At 40.7% G+C, this 21,706-nt stretch overlaps 1 protein-coding gene across 14 annotated transcripts in view; it reads left to right on the top strand.

The window, feature by feature from the left end:
* The window catches only part of SYNE1 (spectrin repeat containing nuclear envelope protein 1), a 536,476-nt gene that overhangs the window by 289,069 nt on the left and 225,701 nt on the right, over positions 1–21,706 (top strand). For 13 of the 14 annotated variants that reach the window (XM_077149294.1, XM_077149293.1, XM_077149295.1 and 10 more), the window contains exons 57-62: positions 3,329–3,511; positions 8,264–8,407; positions 8,737–8,892; positions 10,431–10,595; positions 13,339–13,511; positions 20,266–20,419. In XM_077149294.1, coding sequence (XP_077005409.1) covers positions 3,329–3,511; positions 8,264–8,407; positions 8,737–8,892; positions 10,431–10,595; positions 13,339–13,511; positions 20,266–20,419 — 975 coding nt within the window. The remainder of the gene's footprint in view (positions 1–3,328; positions 3,512–8,263; positions 8,408–8,736; positions 8,893–10,430; positions 10,596–13,338; positions 13,512–20,265; positions 20,420–21,706) is intronic. The other variant, XM_077149301.1, reaches the window with a different exon arrangement.

The raw sequence follows: 21,706 nt of genomic DNA, 5'->3' as shown, positions 1-21,706 counted from the left end.
TTTTTTAATCCATTCTGCCAGTCTATGTCTTTTAATTGGGGAATTCAGTCCATTGACATTTAGAGTTATTACTGTTTGGATAATATTTTCCTCTACCATTTTGCCTTTTGTATTATATATATCATATCTGACTTTCCTTCTTTCTACACTTTTCTCCATGTCTCTCTCTTCTGTCTTTTTGTATCTGACTCTAGTGCTTCCTTTAGTATTTCTTGCAGAGCTGGTCTCTTGGTCACAAATTCTCTTAGTGACTTTTTGTCTGAGAATGTTTTAATTTCTCCCTCATTTTTGAAGGACAATTTTGCTGGATATAGGAGTCTTGGCTGGCAGTTTTTCTCTTTTAGTAACTTAAATATATCATCCCACTGTCTTCTAGCTTCCATGGTTTCTGCTGAGAAATCTACACATAGTCTTATTGGGTTTCCCTTGTATGTGACGGATTGTTTTTCTCTCGCTGCCTTCAAGATCCTCTCTTTCTCTTTGACCTCTGACATTCTAACTAGTAAGTGTCTTGGGGAACGCCTATTTGTGTCTAATCTCTTTGGGGTGCGCTGCACTTCTTGGATCTGTAATTTTAGGTCTTTCATAAGAGTTGGGAAATTTTCAGTGATAATTTCTTCCATTAGTTTTTCTCCTCCTTTTCCCTTCTCTTCTCCTTCTGGGATACCCACTACACGTATATTTGTACGGTTCACATTGTCCTTGAGTTCCCTGATACCTTGTTCAAATTTTTCCATTCTTTTCCGGATAGTTTCTGTTTCTTTTTGGAGTTCAGATGTTTCATCCTCCAAATCACTAATTCTATCTTCTGTTTCTTTAAATCTGTCATTGTAGGTATCCATTGTTTTTTCCATCTTTTCTACTTTATCTTTCACTTCCATAAGTTCTGTGATTTGTTTTTTCAGTTTTTCTATTTCTTCTTTATGTTCAGCCCATGTCTTCTTCATGTCCTCCCTCAATTTATCGATTTCGTTTTTGAAGAGGTTTTCCATTTCTGTTCGTATATTCAGCATTAGTTGTTTCAGCTCCTGTATCTCATTTGAACTATTGGTTTCTTCGTTTGACTGGGCCATATGTTCAATTTTCTGAGCGTGGTCCGTTATCTTCTGCTGGCGTCTGGGCATTTAGTCAGATTTCCCCGGGTGTTCGACCCCACGGGTTGAAAGATTTTTCTGCGCAGTCTCTGGGTTCTGTTCTTCCTATCCTGCCCAGTAGGTGGCGCACGTGGCACACGCCTGTCTGTGGGTTCCACCAGCGAAAGTTGCTGTGGGTCCCTCAACTCTGGAAAACTCTCGCCGTAGGGGAGGTTCGGCAACCGAAGCGTCTTGGAAGAATGCCAGCCGGCCCGGGGTTCCAAACGCGGGGCGGGTCGCCGGCTGTCGCAGCACAGGAGAGCGTCCGGCCAAATTGGCTAGTCGGCCCGGGGCACCAAGCGTGGCGGGAGGGCGCCAGCTGTCGCAGCCCGGGAGAGTGCACTGCTCCCAGCCGACGGGGGAGTCACGTGTTTGGAAGGGATCCCCCGGTCACTGTTCTCCGCAGTCTGGGGATTTCCGACCCAACTATCTCAGTTGTTCCGGGGGGCCTCGTGTGGTGGGGGCACCAGCCGCCGCGGCCTAAGGGGACCGCCTGTCCAATTCTACCAGCTGGCCTGGGAAGGTGGAAGGGAGGGACTCCGGTCGCTTGCTGTCCCACCCAGGAAAGCCCGTGCCTCTTGGTGATCTCACCGGAGCTGGTTCTCCCAGATAGTCAGCCGTTCCAGGATGGGGTACGCTGTCCCTTTGATCTCCCTCGTGGCTCCGGGAGCTGCTCTGTATTATCTCCACTCCCCCAGTAGTTGTTCTGGAGGAGGAAAGGTGAGGGCGGCAAGGCTGTCGAGGCTGGTGGCGGAGGAGCACGGTGAAGGTGGGGGAAGAGGGCACCGTGTTGGTTGGAGAGCAGCCGGAGCAGGAGGGGGAGGAGGGGGGTAGGGAGGTCGGGCGGCTCGGCTGCTGCGGGGCGCGTGCGCCGCGCGGCGGTCCGGCGGAGAGGGAGAGGGGGTAGGGAGGTCGGGCGGCTCGGCTGCTGCGGGGCGCGTGCGCCGCGCGGCGGTCCGGCGGAGAGAGAGAGGGGGTAGGGAGGTCGGGCGGCTCGGCTGCTGCGGGGCGCGTGCGCCGCGCGGCGGTCCGGCGGAGAGGGAGAGGGGGTAGGGAGGTCGGGCGGCTCGGCTGCTGCGGGGCGCGTGCGCCGCGCGGCGGTCCGGCGGAGAGGGAGAGGGGGTAGGGAGGTCGGGCGGCTCGGCCGCTGCGGGGCGCGTGCGCCGCGCGGCGGTCCGGCGGAGAGAGAGAGGGGGTAGGGAGGTCGGGCGGCTCGGCCGCTGCGGGGCGCGGGCGCCGCGCGGCGGTCCGGCGGAGAGAGAGAGGGGGTAGGGAGGTCGGGCGGCTCGGCCGCTGCGGGGCGCGTGCGCCGCGCGGCGGTCCGGCGGAGAGAGAGAGGGGGTAGGGAGGTCGGGCGGCTCGCGGCGGTCCGGCGGAGAGAGAGAGGGGGTAGGGAGGTCGGGCGGCTCGGCTGCTGCGGGGCGCGTGCGCCGCGCGGCGGTCCGGCGGAGAGAGAGAGGGGGTAGGGAGGTCGGGCGGCTCGGCTGCTGCGGGGCGCGTGCGCCGCGCGGCGGTCCGGCGGAGAGAGAGAGGGGGTAGGGAGGTCGGGCGGCTCGGCTGCTGCGGGGCGCGTGCGCCGCGCGGCGGTCCGGCGGAGAGAGAGAGGGGGTAGGGAGGTCGGGCGGCTCGGCTGCTGCGGGGCGCGTGCGCCGCGCGGCGGTCCGGCGGAGAGAGAGAGGGGGTAGGGAGGTCGGGCGGCTCGGCCGCTGCGGGGCGCGTGCGCCGCGCGGCGGTCCGGCGGAGAGAGAGAGGGGGTAGGGAGGTCGGGCGGCTCGGCCGCTGCGGGGCGCGTGCGCCGCGCGGCGGTCCGGCGGAGAGAGAGAGGGGGTAGGGAGGTCGGGCGGCTCGGCCGCTGCGGGGCGCGTGCGCCGCGCGGCGGTCCGGCGGAGAGAGAGAGGGGGTAGGGAGGTCGGGCGGCTCGCGGCGGTCCGGCGGAGAGAGAGAGGGGGTAGGGAGGTCGGCAGCTCATAGCCTTTTGGGGGACTAAAAAAATTAATAAATTATTTATTAATTTATTTAAATTAATAAATAAAAGAGCTTGTAACCTGACTATTAAAGGAAGATCTGGGTCATTTCATATATATAATAAAAAGAGCTTATCACTTCTTTGATTTTTTTTTTGAAAGCTAAGTAGAAAACATTGATCTATTTAAAACACAGAATCTTTAGTTATGCCTAATCTTGATTCTTTATAGGAGTTTTTGTCAGAAAGTGAAAATGGACAACACAAGCTAAACGTGATGCTATCTAAAGGAGAACTTGTTTCTCCTCTGTTGACAGAAGAGAAAGCTAAAGGTATCCAGGCCAAAGTTGCGGCTGCAAAAGAAGATTGGAAAAATTTTCATTCAAATCTCCACCAAAAGGAATCTGCCCTAGAGGTATATATTGCAGATACATTCTGTATTGTAGCTGTTGTTTTAGTTAATCCAGAGTCCCAATATTTCTTCTAAGTGCTCTTGCCAGTGGCTGTGGTCACCCCTCTTGAATATGCACGGATAACTGGATGAAAGATTGGTGGAAGTGTGAGCCTCACTGAGGAATTAAGAATCTGTCTCACTGATAGGGAATTTTATCACGATCTTGTCCATGCACCACACCAACAGGAACTACAGGTTTTTTGTTTGTTTGTTTGTTTTACTGAGATATCTTTACGCACCACACAGACCATCCAAAGCACGCAATCAGTGGCTCACAGTATCATCACATAGTTGTGCATTCATCACCATGGCCACTCTTAGAACATTTGCATCACTTCAGAAAAAGAAACTAAAAGACAAAAGAGAAAAACCATACATCCCATTACCACCACCCCTCTTCCCCATTGACCATCAATAGTATAACGTACACAATTTTTTAACCGCTTATCCCCTCCCCGTTATTTATTAATTTTTTTGTCCTAATTTTTACTCATCTGTCCATACCCTGGCTAAAGGGAGCATCAGTCTTGAGGTTTTCACAATTGCATGATCCATTGAAAGAGCTGTATAGTTATATAATTTTCTTCAAGAATCAAGTCTTTGGAGTGTAGTTCAGAAGTTCTGGGTACTTCCCTGTAGCCACTCCAATACACCAGAAACTAAAAAGGTACATGCATATAATGCATAAAAATAATTTCCAGGATAACCTCTCCACTCTGTTTGAAATCTCTCAGTCACTGAAACTTTATTTTGTCTCACTTCTCTGTTCTCCCTTTTGATCAAGAAGGCTTCCTAAATTCCATGATGCTGGCTCCCAGCTCATCCCCAGCAGTCTTGTCCCACATTCCCAGAGAGATTTACACCCCTGAGATGGGGGCAGACAGTGAGTTCACCTGTTGGGAACTACCAGTTTTAAAGTTAAACATGTCATTAACCTTTCATTGTAAAGACTTCAAGTTTGGGAAATTGTTCTAGGAGAATAAACCAAAATATCCATGTAAGGCAGCAAAATGCTAGGCATGAGAGGGTACATTATAACAAATGCAAATATCAAGTAGTAGGTTTTTAGGAATTAAGTATGCAGAGAAAATGTTTATAAATTTTGTTTAACTGGAGACAACATAAGTTGAATTTCTTTTAATTGCAACATAATTGCTGCCACAGTGCAATTATTTTTTCTTCTGAGATCATCAATTTTGCATAGCAGTTCTTTACTCAGAGGAGAATTTAGAGGCATGGAGAGTATTTTTTTTTCTTTTAAGAAAAACTTCCTGACAGAACAGATCTTTAATTTGATTATGACCACTGTAAGTGCACAATGGAAAATTAATATCCATAAAGAGTAAAGCATATTTCCTGAATTCTTTCTGAATCCAAGACCATTCCATTATAATTCTCCATTGTAAAAGTGGCTATTCCTTCCTGGTAGTCATCCTTAATTTAATAGAGAGTGATAAATATTGTGTAGTGACTAGAAATGTACCCTTAATCCCAGCGGGGTCATTATTGCCACATGGCCTGAGCTCGAATGCATTGGTTGCATTGATTGCAAGAGTATCTAGTTTCAGACATGTCCAGAAATAAATGAGCAGGTCAGAAATTGCTTGTTTTCTTAATCTGCCTTTTTTTCTCATGGTACGCTAAACTCTTGAATTTGATCCATCTCTCCCTCCTTCTGTCTTCTGGCATAGCTTGAATGCCTAGTGTTGCCAGCCATTATGCTAGGAATACAAGAGGGTTAAGTCTTTTTCCTTCCCTCATGGAGTTGGCTTTCTAGAAGGGGACAGTCATGCATATTAAAAGATGTTCAGGGGGTGGGCCACGGTGGCTCAGCAGGTAAGAATGCTTGCCTGCCATGCCCGACGACCCGGGTTCGATTCCTGGTGCCTGCCCATGTAAAAAAAAGATGTTCAGGTGCATCAGTGTCAGACTAACTTGAATCTTGAAGGTCAGATAGCCTTGAAATTCATCAAGGCTGAGATGCTTTCCAGGTGGAAGGAATTGACTGTATTCAGGGCCAGCAGACACTGAACAGGGCATGTTGACACAAGCATGGGGTTTCGTGGATAGAACAACAGATAGGACTGCAGGTGCAGAGTAGGGTAGATAGTGAACTGTCTTGTGTGCTAAGGAATTGACCTTACCCGTGACCAAAGTTACTCATCTGAACCATGAAGCACAGAAAATGATTTGAACACCTGTTTTCTCAGTTCTCCCAAGGATGGAACATGACCAGAACCATTCTAGATGTGTAAGAGAGAAGTTAATTCCTTATATGCCATGGATGCTTTAGGGAACACGAACTTCATTCTTTCCTGGTTGAGAATGATTGAGTAGGGAACCTGCAGTTCTTCAAGCAGGAGAGTAGATTATCAATTCGATGACCACAGTGTAATCAGAGTGGGAATGGTAAGTAACAGGGAGCCCAGATAAAAAACCTTCTATAGATGAGAGTGACGGAAACTTGAATTAAGTAAAGAAAAATAGGTTGGAGAATTTGTCTCTAAAGGGAAACATGACAGGACTTGGTAACTAATATGATAAGCATGGAGGAAGAAAGGAGAGGTAAATTTGAGTCCTTAGTTCCCAGTTTGGAAGCTTGCATAAAATGTGATGCTCTTACCTGAAGACATAAATGTGGTAGGAAAGGGAGTTTTGGAAGAGATAAAAATTAATTAAATTCAATAGATGTTAAATTTGATGTGCTTGCAAAACATCCACGGGGCAAGGACCAGCAAAGCGGTGGTAAACCTGAGGGCAAATCTCAAGAGAGAGGTTCAAGCTACAGTAATAAAAGTGATAGCAAACTAGAGCCAGCCCTGCTGTAAGCACTTAACCTGTGTGGAAGCATTCAGTCCTCTGGACCATCTTTTAAAATGGGAACCCTGTTAACACCATTTAGTGGGTGAGGAAACCAAGGAATGGAATGGATTTAAAAGTTGCCAAGTTCACAAGGCTAGTGATCAATGGAGACAAGGCTCAAACCCAGGCAGACTGGCTAAGAATGTTATATAAATGCTACTCTATAGATGTGGGCTTTGAAGGTTTGTAGGTAGTTTTTGAAGTGTTGGAAGAAATAATTAGGAAAGCATGCAGAATGAAAATTTAATGGGAGGCCTGTATACTTCTGCAGGTGGCAGGCATATGAGGGATTGTAGCAGTCGGTTGACTTAAAATCAAGCTCTGTTCTTACTCCTGCTACCTGGATGCCTTGCCCAAACCCCATGACTGAAATCTTTAAACAAGGATTTTTGTATCAGACCACTGTCTGACCCCCACCCCCACCCCAGCTCTGATCCTCTGTCCCCTGTCTTTGTAGAACCTAAATTCCTGACCATCATCCCCTGCTTTGCTCTATTTAATGGTTCCATGAGACTCCAGTAACAGGAAAATGGAAACACCTTACATTTTGTACTCATTTAATTATTCAACAAATATTGCTAAGAACCTTCTATTTTCCAGGGGATTATTCCAAGCTGTGAGGATAGAGCAGAGAATAAAACAAAACAAATACCCCACCCTCACAAAGCTTAGATTTTAGTGTTGTTCTCCAAACTCATCTTGGTATCTTGCATTTGTGAAGCATTTTCAACTTTCCAAGGCATTCCCCAAACTAGCCCATCACCCCAAGAGCTGAGTAAAACAAGCAAATTATCCCTACGTTGTAGACATCCTGGATCAGGTATAGATGGAACCGTGAACCTTTCTGCCACAGGTGCTCTCATCCTTGCCACTTGGATGACTCAGCTGGCCTTTATGGACTTGCTCGTTAACAAAACTACTAAAGGGATGATTGGTTTAAAAGCCTTTAGTTGGTTTATATGGTGGCAAAAATAGCAAATTAAAGCTAGTTTCAGTCTAGCACTTTTATAAGCAATACCCAGGGGATATAGACACCATTACAACAGTGAAATGGTGCCATATTAAACTTTAACAAATACATTTTACAGCTAGTAGTATCTAAAAGGTATCTGCGAAAGTATTTACAACATGATTGTGTAATAATCACATAACACTATTTAATATCTTTTGTCTCATTATAAATCAGAATAAACAAATTGCTTATTAGAAACAGAATGAGCATATAAACTATTTGTTGTTCTTATCTCACCGTTAATCAAAATCAACAAATATTTACTAACACTTCATAACATTCTTACAAGGTACCCTGGTGTGTCCTGGGAAGTGGAAAACCCAGGCCCCCTGTCCTCATGGGCCTTGTAACCGGAGATAAGGCATGCGTACAGCAGATGTAAGTTCACAGCCCGACCTAGTCTGGGATAAAGTATGTGATGACTGGCATAAACAGGAAATAAATGCACAAGTTGAGAAGCTGGTGTAATTTTTGAGGTGGGATGGATGCTTAGGGAAAGATTCAGTTTTAAATCCCTAAAAAGTTCATAAAGGATGGTCAGAAATTATACAGGTGCCAAAATGAATTGTAGAATGTTCCAGACATTGGGAAGAGGGAAAGCAGAGGAGGGGGTCACCAGAGCAAGATTGTCACAGGCTTGGAATGCCAAGAAAAGGATTTTGGGCCTGCCATTTAAATTCTTCTGTCTACGGTGGGCCACGGTGGCTCAGCAGGTAAGAACGCTTGCCTGCCAAGCCCAAGAACCCAGGTTCGATTCCCGGTGCCTGCCCATGTAAAAAAAATAAAATAAAAAAAATTCTTCTGTCTAAAGATGTCTCCCACCATTTCCAACCTTGTAGAATCTAAAGGTCCAAATGAAGGATTTTGAAGTAAGTGCTGAGCCTGTCCAGGACTGGTTGAGTAAAACGGAGAGGATGGTACATGAAAGCAGTAGTCGGCTCTTTGATCTGCCAGCAAAGAGGAGAGAACAGCAGAAGCTCCAGGTGATATGACCCTCAGCCTGATCTGCCCACAACTTTCTGTCCATCCCATGTTCAGATGCATGCTGAGTATCCCAGAGTTAGACTATGCAGTTTTGAAATAGAGTGTATCCTATCCCTGTTTCTTACAGGTTTTATGTTTTCCAGCTTTCCTTTTGGTTGTAACTTATCTCCTTCCTGTAATGCTCTATGGTATGTAGCTTGGAAATGTTAAAGCCCTTATGGTCTCCTTCTTGCTTGCCAGTGTTTATTTCTGTGTTCTTTGGACCAAGGCTTCGTCTGCTAGGTGCTTTCCCCCAGCCCCTTAATAGTAACTTGCTTGTGCTTTTCAGTCTGTCCTTGAGGAAATAAACTGCTACGAGCCTCAGCTCAACAGGCTGAAAGAGAAAGCTCAGCAGCTGTGGGAAGGACAGGCTGCCAGCAAGAGCTTTATGCACAGAGTGTCGCAGCTGTCTTCTCAGTATCTAGCGCTAAGCAATCTAACCAAGGTAATGCCTGGCAAGTGTTGTATGTGAGCGGTGTTGTCATGCCACAGACCTGGAGGCACATGGTTGGGTTGCATGGGACATTTAGCTGGGCAAGCCCACAGTGTGTGTCTTCAGGTCTGGACAGAAGAGTGTACGTGCCAACCCCAGCCTTGTGATTGAGTTTGCCATGTGTGTTTGCCATCTTGATATGGGTGTCTAAAAAGAGTAGGGGAGGGCTCAAAGATAGAAAAGACTACCAATCTCTTTTTTTGCAAATTTCTTTTTTACCAGAATGATACGTTCCACAGAGTTTTCTATTTTGAAACCACAAGGCATAAACCTAAGACAAAATCCAGAATTTTTGTTGTAAAGAATCTCAGGAATAAAATGATCTCAGGAAAACATGAGTGTAAAGCAATTTAAATTCTGATGGACTAAATGTAATGAGTTTGTGATAATAGTTTGTTTTTAAATTTGCCAAAAGTCCTCACATTTGTTATATATAATCAAGGATGTATCGATTTAGTTTCAGACCAGAATCTAGAGTAATTGCCAAACTCGAAACTAGCAATGAACCACGTAACTGATTTAACCTCATTTCAGATGGTTCAGAATAAAAGTAAATGGGATCCCACTCTATCCTCATTTAGAGCACTCAGCTGATACAACACAGACCCATCTTGAATTTTATGGTGTAGGCTTAACTTAAACCTAATGTGGCTTGTAACATTTGTGCCCTATAATTCTCTATTGCACTTCAGATTTTGACTGATGAGAACTTGCTATAATTTCATCTTTTATTTTACCTTTCCTATTTTAGTATGGAATTATTTCTGGTCTCCTAATTTGGGTCTTCAATAAAATATCATTGAGACAGTCACTCTAGTACAGGTCTTAGAGTAAATACTTGATGTCTCCACCCATATTGGTTCTGTGAATACTTTTCTTTTTGTCTTAATAGAATCTGGCTTATATCTAAAATTGGAATGAATTAAGGATTCATTCCAATGAATGTGACTTAGTAGGTATTTAATGTTTTAAGAACTGCAAATGTTACTTATGGTTCTGGTTAAGACCTTTAATTAATAAATGAATGACATTTATGGTCCCAACTTTTTCAATTTAGAGACACTACAGAATTCCAGGTAATTATTTTTTAGAATGTTGGCTGCCACATAGGTGGTAGGGCCTATATTATCAATTACGCTGAATGAATGTATATAAGTTGGAAACCACTTTCATTATTCTCCCAGACAAGACAGTAAGAAAACATTTTACTGATTCTAAGAAAAGAATACTCATAACAGAGAATACATTGAGGGGCAGGAAATGGTAATGTTTCTGCCTTTTGGACAAATTATTGTAATATTTTTACTATTTAGAAAGAGATTTAGCAGATCTCATAGAATTAATAGATTTGCCTCATAGCATCTGTTTGACATGTGAACCTATGACTGATTTTAGTTATTTCAAACAAACTGTTAGCTCTACCCTTTGTGTAGTTTAGGCTGTGATAGCTCTATGGGATGGACAGTCAAATGCTTATCTGTCATCTCCAGGAGAAAGTGTCAAGATTAGAGAGGATTGTTGCAGAGCACAATCAATTCTCTCTTGGGATTAAAGAACTACAAGACTGGATGACCGATGCCGTCCACATGCTGGATTCTTACTGCCACCCGACATCTGACAAGAGTGTGCTGGATAGCAGGATGCTCAAGCTGGAGGTGCGTGTTCCCAGAGCGAAAGTTCTAAGGCACAGAATTTCTTCTGCTCAAAATTTCTCAAGATGCTGTCCAGTGACGTGATTTTTGTCACACTGTCTCCGTGAGAAATCTCAGAATGCCCTTGTGGGCATGATTCCATTTGCATATAATGGCACACCTAAACATTACCCAGTCATGTTTGTCCACAAATGCTTTAAAAAAACTGAAGTGGAAAAAAAAAAAAAACTCGAATGCTATCAATTAGCTAAATAGCCAGTTATGAGGTAAGTTTCCAATTATACCACAGACATATTGTTTTCATTTTGACAGAAGTTCAAACTTACAGTAAAATTGCAAAAATAATGCAGAGAATGCCAATATACCCCATACTCAGATAGAATTATGAACTTTTAATATTTTGCAACGTTTGTTGTATCGTTTTGTATCTATCTGTTGTCTAAATTTGAGAGTAGGTTGCACACATCCTGTTCCCTGAGCACTCAATATTTCCATGTATATTTCCTAAGACTAAGGATATTCACTTATGCAACCACAATAAGAATAATTAAGTTCAAGAAATTTAACACTGATATAAAGCTTTCAGTCGAATTATATTCCATTTTTTTGAGTTGTCCAGAAAATATATTTTTGAGTATTTTCTTCATTATTAAATCAAGTCCAAGCCCATGTAATGCATTTAATTGTCATTCAGACCCATGTATCTTGAGAAAATATGTTGGTGAAACATTGTATAGGGTAAAACATCTCCCATCTTATTCAACTCACTTCCCTGCTCGTATCATTTAGTTAATTCATCCCCTAACCCAGGGTGTCAGTTTTATGACATTTGTGTTAAAATAATCACTCTTCATGCATTCATCTCCCATTCCTACCCTGCATGCCTCCAGTAACTGACCCTCTGTCTTGATACCAGGAAATTAAAGATGAATAAATATGGTCTTTGGCCTCAAGGATCCCATGAGGCTGAAATACAGATGCAAATATGCTGGTTGTTGTAGACGTGCAAAGAAGCAGACAGTGCAGGAGGGATGGGGTTGCGAATCAGAGCAGGTTTCCCAGGAAGTTTGAAACCTACGGCATGATTTTCAGAATTATGTTCGCTTTTATCCTGGCAAAGATGACAGGGTGAATATTTGAGAATGATCCCAAGGTGTAGGTAAAGCATAAGCAAAAGTTAGAGGCAAAAAAAAAAAAAGTAGCATAGTGTGTAAGAAATTACTAACAGTACTTTATTGCTGAAGTAAAAACTGACGGCAATGAGCAACTGAAGCAAAGGCTGCAGAGGTTGGCAAGCTCCAGATTAGGGAGGGAGATGAAACCGTCTCCTTTTTGTGATAATACTAGTTTGATAACTTTAAATCAAAGCTTCTTTCTCTTGAATGAAAAAGACTAATGTTTATAACAAAGTGAAATTTAGGCTGGAACTTCAGAAATTGATCTCTTTCTATCAGTCCCTTGTGCTGGAGATCTTAACATTAAAAAGCTGTACACCCTATGACTTTTGAGAATCTGTGAATTCAACTGGAGTATTTTTCCCCTATTAAAAACAGAAAAATGAAACTTCAGTGGAAGGAATGGATTCTTCAGAGAGGAAATGAGTTCTGAAAAGGGAGGCCATGTGGAGCCCAGAAGGTCCCTGGTGGTGACTGGTAACTTGTACTCACTGGCCAGTGACTTTCCAATTTAACAGCCTGAGAGATTCTGTATTTGAGAATCTGTATTGGTCAGGATTCTTCAGAAAAACAGGAGATCATATATGTGTGTGTGTGTATTTCAAAGATGCGTATATATTTAATATATATTTAAATGTTAGGAGACTTACAGGATTTGCTCACATGACCGTGGGGACTGGCAAATCTGAATTCCATAAGCACACCACAAGATAGAAGCTGGGTGATGGTGATGTTGAATTCCCTAGGAGATGCTGACTGGTTGAAGTAGAGATAGAAATCCTTCTTTCTGTCTTCTGAAAGAAACCCTCAGTTCTCCCTTTAAGCCGCCAACGGATAGGATGAGGAGAATTTCGGGATTCACTGTCCCCACAGCATCATGATCAGCCCTGAGGTCCCCATTCCAGTTTTCAGGATCCCATCCATCTCAGTCGCTGGTGTCACTTTAATAGCAGACACATGGAAGTTGGAAATTCAATTTGTGTTGCAATTAAGCTACTCGTACAATAAGACTCTACATCTGGTTTTCAAAAATCTCAAATTTGCAGCTAGAAGAGTTTCCTTCAGGGTATACAGAGAAACTTTCATGTCGTTCATTTGGCTCTTGAGCTGAGAATTTGAAACTCTGAGTCCATCATTTTCTTTAACAACTTTATCCAGCGTGTTTAAGAACGACCAGTCAACACCAGTATACTTTTTAATTTCATGAACTCTATTAAGTTATCAAATACACTGTCACCCAGAGGTTTGCCTCTTATAAGCAAATAAGTATTGTATCCAGTGATGACATTTTGTGTATCTCTTTTGCCAGTTCACAGCATGAACTATCAGTGCCCCATTGATTGCTGGAAATAGTCATTAGTACCTTTTAATCTAATCAAATTAGGGAACCAATTCCAAAATCCTTAGAACCAGCTTCAACAATCTTGTCCTTAAGATTCTGCTTTCCAAGAATCTCTTTCGGTACCATCGTTGCATATCATTCTACTACCTCCAGGAGCTTTCACATCTTTAAGGCCAAGAGTGTTAAACATGCAAAAGACAGAGAACTTCTTCTATGTTTGGTTTTACAGGCTCTATTATCATTGAAGCAGGAAAAAGAGATCCAGATGAATATGATAGTGACTAGAGGGGAGTCTGTCTTGCAGAACACCTCTCCAGAAGGCGTGCCTGCTCTTCAGCAGCAGCTGCAGGCGGTGAAGGACATGTGGGCCTCCCTTCTGACTGCAGGGATCCGATGTAAGAGGTATGGACACCAAGTGCTGGGAAGACTTTACTGAAAGGTCAACATTTCAGGAACAGATGTCCTCCTTACTTGTGGGTATAATCTTACCAAGTTGACCTGCAGTGTTATACCTACATTTGTGTCTTTGTTTTTAAGTTTATAAATCTTAATTGTATATATGCATATAACATAAAATTTGCCATTTTTACCAATTTAATTATGCAATTCAGTGGCATTAATTACAGTCACACCATCCCCGCCATCCACCACCAGAACTTTTCTCTCACCCAGTAACAGCTCATGTCCCCTACATCAGCCCTTCTTAGCCTCTGGTCCAGTTTCTGTCTCTGCCAGTTGGCTTATTTGAGATATTTCATGTAATGGAGTCATGCAATATTGGTGCTTTTGCATTTGGCTTATTTCATCTAAGATGATGTCTTCAAGGCTTACCCATGATGTGGCATGCCACAGAACATTGTTCTTTTTTTTAAAAATACTCCCCATGCCTCTGGCCCCCAAGTAACTTCTAATCTGCTTTCTATCTCTGCGAATTTGCTATTTCTAGTCATCTCTTATAAATGTTATCATACAATTTTCATCTTTACATGCCTTGCTTGTTTCACTGAGCATAATGTTTTCACTTGTTTCACTGAGCAGGGTGTTGCAGTATGTCTCATATTAATTTGTTCTTGTGGCTGAATAATATTCTAGTGTGTATATGTAGCACATTTTGTTTCTCCATTTATTTATTGTTGGGCATTCGGCTTGTTTCCAGATTTTGGTTATTGTGAATAATCCTGCTATAAACATTGATGCACAAGAATCTGTTGTGGCCATGTTTTCACTCTCTTTGGTTATATACCTAGAAGTGGGATTTCCAGGTTAAATGTTACTTCTATATTTAACTTTTTGAGGAACACCATGCTGCTTGCTACTGTGGCTGCAACATTTTACATTCTCATCAACAATGCACTAGAGTGTCAGTTTCTCCAAATACTCTCCAACACTTGTTATTTCCGTTTTTTTTTTTTTTAATAATAGCCATCCTTGTGGGTATGAAGTGTTATGTCACCGTGGTTTTAATTTCCATTTCCCAAATGGTGAACAGGGTTGAACACCTTTTCATCTTTTTATTAGCCATTTGTGTATCTTCTTTGGAGAAATATCTATTCAATCATTTGTCCATTTTTAAATTTGATTGTTTGTCTTTTTGTTGTTGAGTTGTAGGTCTTTATATGTTCCAGATATTAAACCCTTATTCGATATGTGGTTTCAAAGTATTTTCTCCTATTCTGTAGATTGTCTTTTTACCTTCTTGATAATTTCCTTAGATGCACAAGTTTTTAATTTTGATGAACTCAAATTTGTCAGTTGTTTCTTTTGTCTTTTATGCCTTGGGTGTCATATCTAAGAATCTATTGCCAAATCACAGATCATGAAAATTTACTCCTATGATATCATCCAAGAGTTTTATTGTTTTAGGTCTTATATTTAGATCTTTGAGGTATTTGGAGTTGATTTTTGTATATAGTGTGAGATAGGGGTCTAACTTCATTCTTCTGTATATGGAGTTTCAGTTTTCCAAATAGCATTAGTTGAAGAGATTATTCCTTTCCCGCTGCATGTACTTAACACTCCTGTCAAAATCAACCAACGATAGACATGTGGGTCTATTTATGGATTTTCACTTCTTACCTACTGATCTGTTTGTATATCTTTGTACCGGTACCAGGCTACACTGATTTTATAACTGTCACTTCATAGTACAATTTGAAATTAGGAAATGCGGGTCCTACAACCCTGTTCTACATTTTCAAGAATGTTTTTGCTATTCAGGGTCCCTTGAAATTCCATATTAATTGGAGGATCAGTTTTTCCATTTATGAAAAAAAAGGATGCTGGAATTTTAATAGGGGTTGCATTGCATCGATATAATGCTTTGGGTAATATTCACATATTAACAATGTTATCTCTTCTAATCTGTGAATGTAGGATGTCTTGCCATTTATAAAGGTCTTTAATTTCTTTCAGTTGTGTTTTCTAGTTTTCAGTATATGAGTCTTTTGTATTCTTAAATGTATTCCTAGATATTTTGTTCTTTTATATGTTATTTTAAATGGAATTGATTTCTTAATTTCCTCTTCAGGTTGTTCACTGTTAATGTGTAGGAACACAGTTGTCACATGTGTGTTGATCTTGTACCCTATCATTTTTGCTCAATTCATTTATTAGCTCTAATAGTTTTCTTAGGGATCCCTTTAAGTTTTCCACATGTAAGATCATGACATCTGCAAAAAGAGATCATTTTACTTCTTCCTCTCCAATGTAGATACTTTTTAATTTCTTCTTCCTGCCTGATTGCTCTGGCAAGAAATTCTAGTACCATAGTGAATAGCAATGGTGAAAATGGGCATCCTTGTCTATTTCCAATCATAGGGAATTATGAGGTTATTTGTGAGTTTTTCACAAATGGCCTTTCTCATGTTGCAAAAGATCCCTTCTATCCCATTTCTGAATGTTTTAAGTAAGAATGGGTACTGCATTTTGTCAAATGCCTTTTCTGCATCTATTGAGGTAATCATTTTCCTGTTCCCCTTTCTATTTATGTAGTATATTAAATTGGCTGATTTTCACATGCCAAGCCACATTTGCATCCCTGGGATGAATCCCATTTTGTTATAGTGTATATAGTCTTTTTAATATGCTGTTGGATTTAGTTTGCTAATTTGTTAAGAATGTATGCATCTATATTCATGAGGGAAATTATTCTATGATTTTCCTTTCTTGTGATGTCTTTACCAAGTTTTGTTATCAAAGTAATTCTGGCATCATGTAATAAAGTAGGAAGTGTCCCTTCCTTTGGAATTCTATGGATGGGTTTGAGAAGGATTGGTGTTAATTTTTCTTTAAATTTTTTTATAGAATTTGCTGAGGAAGCCATCTTGTCCTGGACTTTCCTTTGATGGAAGATTTTTTATTATTGATTCAATGTCTGTAGTAATTATAGGTTTGTTGGTGTTTTCTTCTTATTCTTGAATCAATTTGGGTAATTATATATTTCTAGACATTTTTTCATTTCTTTTAGGTTATCTATTTTATTTGTGTACAATTGTTTATAATATTCTCTTACAATCCTTTTTGTTTCTGTAGCATCAGTGGTGATATCACCATTTTCCTTTCTGATTTTAGTTCTTTGCATCTTTTCTCTTTTTTTCTTTGTCAGTCTAGCTAAAGGTTTGTTAATTTTATGGATTTTTTTCAGAGAACCAACCTTTTGTTTTGTTTATCTGACAATTTTTATTTCTATTTCATTTGTCTCTGCTATAACCTTAATTATTTCCTTTTTTCTGCTAAATCTTTTTTCTAGTTCCTCAAGACAAAAAGTTAGATTATTAAGAGATCTTTTTTTCTTTTTTTATAGAGGCACTCATAGCTATAAATTTCTCTCTGAGCACTATTTTCACTGCAACCCATAACTTTTGGTATGCTGTGCCTTGTTTGCATTTGTCTCTAAGTATTTTCTGATTTTCGTTGTAATTTCTTCTTTAACCCACTGGTTGTTTAAGAGAGTGTTGTTTAATTTCCACATATTTATAAATTTTCCAGTTTTCTTCCTGTTATTCATTTCTAACTTCATTCCATTATGGTCAGAAAGGTTACTTTTTATTATTTCAATATTGTAAAATTGATTTAAACTTCTCTTGTGCCCAAACATGGTCTATCCTAGAGAATGGTCTGTGCGCACTTGAAAAGAATGTGTATTCCACCACTGTTGGGTGGAGTATTCTGTGTGTGTTGTTGTATCCAGTTGGTTTGTTGTGCTGTTCACATCCTGTTTCCTTATTATTCTTCTGGCTGGATCTTCAGCCCAGTCTTGGAAGTGGTATATTGAAATCTCCAACTACCATTGCAGAACTGTCTTATTTCACCCTTGAATTTTGTCAATGCTTGCTCATATATTTTGGTGCCCTGCTGTTAGGTACCAAACAGTTAAATCTTCCTATTGAATTGACCTCTTTATCAACACACAGTGTCCTTCTTTGTCTTTTTTAATGACCTATGACTTAAAGTCCGTTGTGTCTAATATTCGTATAGCCCTCCCCACTCTCTTTTCATTACTATTTTCATTTAATATTTTTTCTATCCTTTCACTTTCAGCCTATTTGTGTTTATAGATCTAAAATGGGTATCTTGTAAACAGCGCATAGTTGTGCCATGTTTCTTTATCCATTCTGTTAATATCTACCTTTTGATTTCATTGAGGGAAATCACTGATAAGGCAAGATTTATTCCTGCTATTTTGTTGACTATGTTTTGTTTTGTAAGTCTTACACCTTTGTATGTGCCTCCTTTTCTCCATTATTGTCTTCCTTTTTGTTTGGATCATCTTTTATAATGAATGATTTTGAACCACTTATCCTTTCCCTTTTTGCAGATTTTGTTGAGATATTTTGTTTATGATTACCATGGGGATTGTATCTAGCATATTAAATCTATTATAATATTTCGTATTGATTTCAAATTGACTTCAATAGCTTACACATACCCAGTACATACATTCCTTCACCCCTTCCTTTTAGGATGTGCATGTCACAGGTGACATCTTTTCACATAATGTGCCTAGTAAAAAAGATTTATGCTTGTTTTTACTCATTTGAATTATCAGCCTTATAAGAAGTAAAAGGCAGCATTACAAATGAAAAATTAAATAAGACTGGTATATATTTATACCCATATTGTTATTTTCTCCTGAGATCTTCTGGCCTCCATCGATTTATTGAGAAATCAGATGCTACTCTTATTAAGAATCCCTCACATATGACATATCACTTCTCTCTCACTATTTTTAAGATTCTTTGTCCTTGGCATTGGACAGTTTGATCATAATAGGTCATGGTATAGATTTGTTTGGGTTCATCATGCTTCATTTTTGTTGAGTAACTGGAATTTGTGTACTCATATCTTTAATCAAATGGGGACATTTTCTGACTTTTTTCTTCAGCTGGTTTTTTTTTAGTCTTTATCTCTGTCTTCTCCTGGGAGTCCTATGAGGCACATATTGGTATGCTTTGTTGTGTCCCACAGTTTCTCAGGCTCTGATAATTTTTTTTCAATCATTTCTCTTTTTGCTCCTTAATCTGGACAATTTCAATTCTTTCATCTTTAAATTTGTTTAAGAAGTAAGATCCTTTCTTCTCCTTTCTCCAGTATGCTCTTGGATCCATCTATTGAATTTTCACTTAAGTTAATTGTACTTTTGAATTCCAGAATTTCTGTTTGGATCTTCATTATAATTTATGCCTCTTTATTCAAACTTTCATGTTCATATATTGTTTTACTGATTTTCTTTAGTTCTTTGTCCATGTTTTCTTTCAGTTCACTGATCTTCTTTATGAAAGCTTATCTAAGATCTTTGATTAGTAATTCCAGAGACTGTACTTCATCAAGAATATTTTCCATCAAATCATTTTTTCCTGTGACTGGATTATACTTTCCTGTCTCATTGTATGTTTTGTAGTATTTCTGTTGAGAACTAGACATTCTGAATACTATGTTGTGGTCACTCTGGACATCTAGTGCTCCTACCCTTCAGTCTGCCAGACTAGGAACAAGAAAAAAAAATTAAAAGTAAAGAAGGTAAAAGAGAGAAAAAATGGAAAAAAAATTAATAGTCAAAACACACACACACACACACACACACACACACAAAGTAAATAAAGAGTGAGGAAAAAATTATTGAGTACACTCCTTCCCCAAGTCTCTTGTTTTGTGCCAGTGGGAAGTGAGAGCTGCTACTTTCAAGGCTGAAACCTAGGTCAGCATCTCTGCTCATCCCTCAGAAATCCACCAACAAATTAAGCAAATTACCCATCTGGGCACCTGATCTCAGTTTGTCTGTGGAACTCTGGGAGCCAGTGTATAGCAAGTGCCTCAGTTATTCCATTCACAGGGCAGGGCATGGGTTAAAAAACTCTCTTGGGTCAGGAGCACAATTGGGGATTGTTCCAGGATCCATAACTCCATGGCATGTCTTGCCTGCCTTGCCCTCAGGCCAAGTGGGCACCACAGCCAGAGTTCTCCATCAGGCTGAGAGATGGAAGAGACAGCAGTTGGCAGTCCCATTAGCAGAATGCTGAGGTGGTATGATCTGAGGGTGGATAGGGGAAGGATACTGGTAGTATCTGTGGCAAAAGGACCCAAATCATAGTAGTCAAATTAGGCACAAATGATTAAAAGGAAATAAAAATATATCATGCCAATTGGGAGAAGGAAATGCTTAATTTACTGTCAAAGAAGTGATCAAGAATTAGTATTTAAATCAATTCAAGATGTTATCCTATTTTTCTATTTGGATTTTCTATTTTAAACCCTCATGCATGAGTCACTGTGTGTTTTCTCTCTTGGTTCTTCCTTCCTAATGCCATCCTTTCTCTCCTGCTCTGAGTGCCTTGCCCAGCTCAGAAACTTTACCCAGTTTTTCTTTCCCCACACAGATGGGGCAATAGTCTCCTCAGGGAATCTCTTCTGGTTTCACCCTTGAGATTCTACCTGTCAGCTTGAATTTACTATTCCTTCTTTCCTGGGGCCATCCTTTCTGGAAACTGAGACTCAGATTTGAGGAACACTTGCTAGGCTACCCACTCCCAAGCCTGCCCTTGTCCCAGTCTCTGGATCCCTTCTGGCTGCAGTGGACAGAGCAGACCCAATGGTAGATATTGGACTTAGAGAAAACAGATTGGATTTGTAAATTATTATCTTTTAAAATTCTTTTCAGTCAACTTGAAGGAGCTCTATCTAAATGGACAAGTTATCAGGATGATGTTCGGCAGTTTTCCAGTTGGATGGACAGTGTTGAAGCCAGCATAAATGAATCTGAAAGACAGTGTGCAGAACTTCGGGAGAAGACAACTGCGCTAGGAAAAGCCAAGGTGAGAGTTGGATTTCAGATGCTGCTCATCCTCTACACGTTTCTTTAGAATGCCAAAGTCAGACAAAACTGTGATTACCTGTGAGTTAGAACTATGTTTACAAGTAAATTATAGGGTGCATGAGTGGTTCAGTGGTAGAATGCTTGCCTTCCATGCCAGAGTCTCGGGTTCGATTCCCAGACCATGCACCCCCCTCCCAAAAAAATATAATAAGTAAATTATATTTAGGATTAGTACTATAATTTCCCTAATGGCTTCTTAAGTTGGACTTTTATTTGTGGCTATTTTGTTAGTGAAAGTTTTTTCTTCCAGGAAAACCACATAGAGCCATCTTTTACACTACAGACACAATTTAAAATTTAGCAACCTGTAACAGCTTGGAATATCTTCAGCCTTTTCATCAAAGCTATTAGAAAGCAACAACATTTTTTTCTTCATGCCTTTTTGTATTTCTGCTTTTGTATATTTTTCCTGATGGTTGTAATATACTAGCACAGTAGTACCTATGTACATTTTTAAAAAGAAAATAAAATTGTACTTAAAAAATTAAAGAAATAGCAGGCATTTGTTCTTAGAACTCTTTTTTTTTTTTTAATGTATTAGTAGTCATATTCAGACATAAGGTTGTGGAGACCTTTGATTTATACCTGCACCTTCCAGCAGATCTTTTCAACCTGCATTCAGAGTATATTCATTGGATAGTCTCATCCACCTTCTTTAAGCAGTACTTATTATCTTCTGTAAGAGGTCTTCCAACCTCTTTTATTATCTCAAATCTCAGTTAATATGTGTCACTGCACTGAATACCCTATATCAGTCTGTGTTGCCTCACTGAATAACTTATGTTGGAAACCTGATTGTGCTCAGCTCTTTCTTGTTCGGCTCCAGTTTCATAGGCAATAGGTCCTGCTGCCTAGATCTCAGGCATGCCTCTTGGCTATAATCCATCCCCACCTGAATTGTGACAGACTCCTAACTCCTCACCTAGTTTCCTATCTCCACGTGCTCTTAGTTCCCTATAAAGGGGAATGCCTCCTTCCCCTGTGTTCAAGTTCGCTAGCTGCTGGAATGCAATATACCAGAAACAAAATGGCTTTAAAAAGGGGGAATTTAATAAGTTGCTAGTTTACAGTTCTAAGGCCAAGATAATGTCCCAATTAAAACAAGACTATAGAAATGTCCAATCAAAGGCATCCATCCAGGGAAAGATACGTTGGTTCAAGAAGGCCAATGAAGCTCAGGGTTTCTCTCTCAAGTGGACGGGCACATGGCAAACACAGAGTTTCT

This window comes from Tamandua tetradactyla, chromosome 2, assembly GCF_023851605.1.
Source record: "Tamandua tetradactyla isolate mTamTet1 chromosome 2, mTamTet1.pri, whole genome shotgun sequence".
NCBI classification, from domain to species: Eukaryota; Metazoa; Chordata; class Mammalia; order Pilosa; family Myrmecophagidae; genus Tamandua; species Tamandua tetradactyla.
Note: the sequence above shows the minus strand (reverse complement) of the source record. Positions and strands in the feature narration are given on the sequence as shown.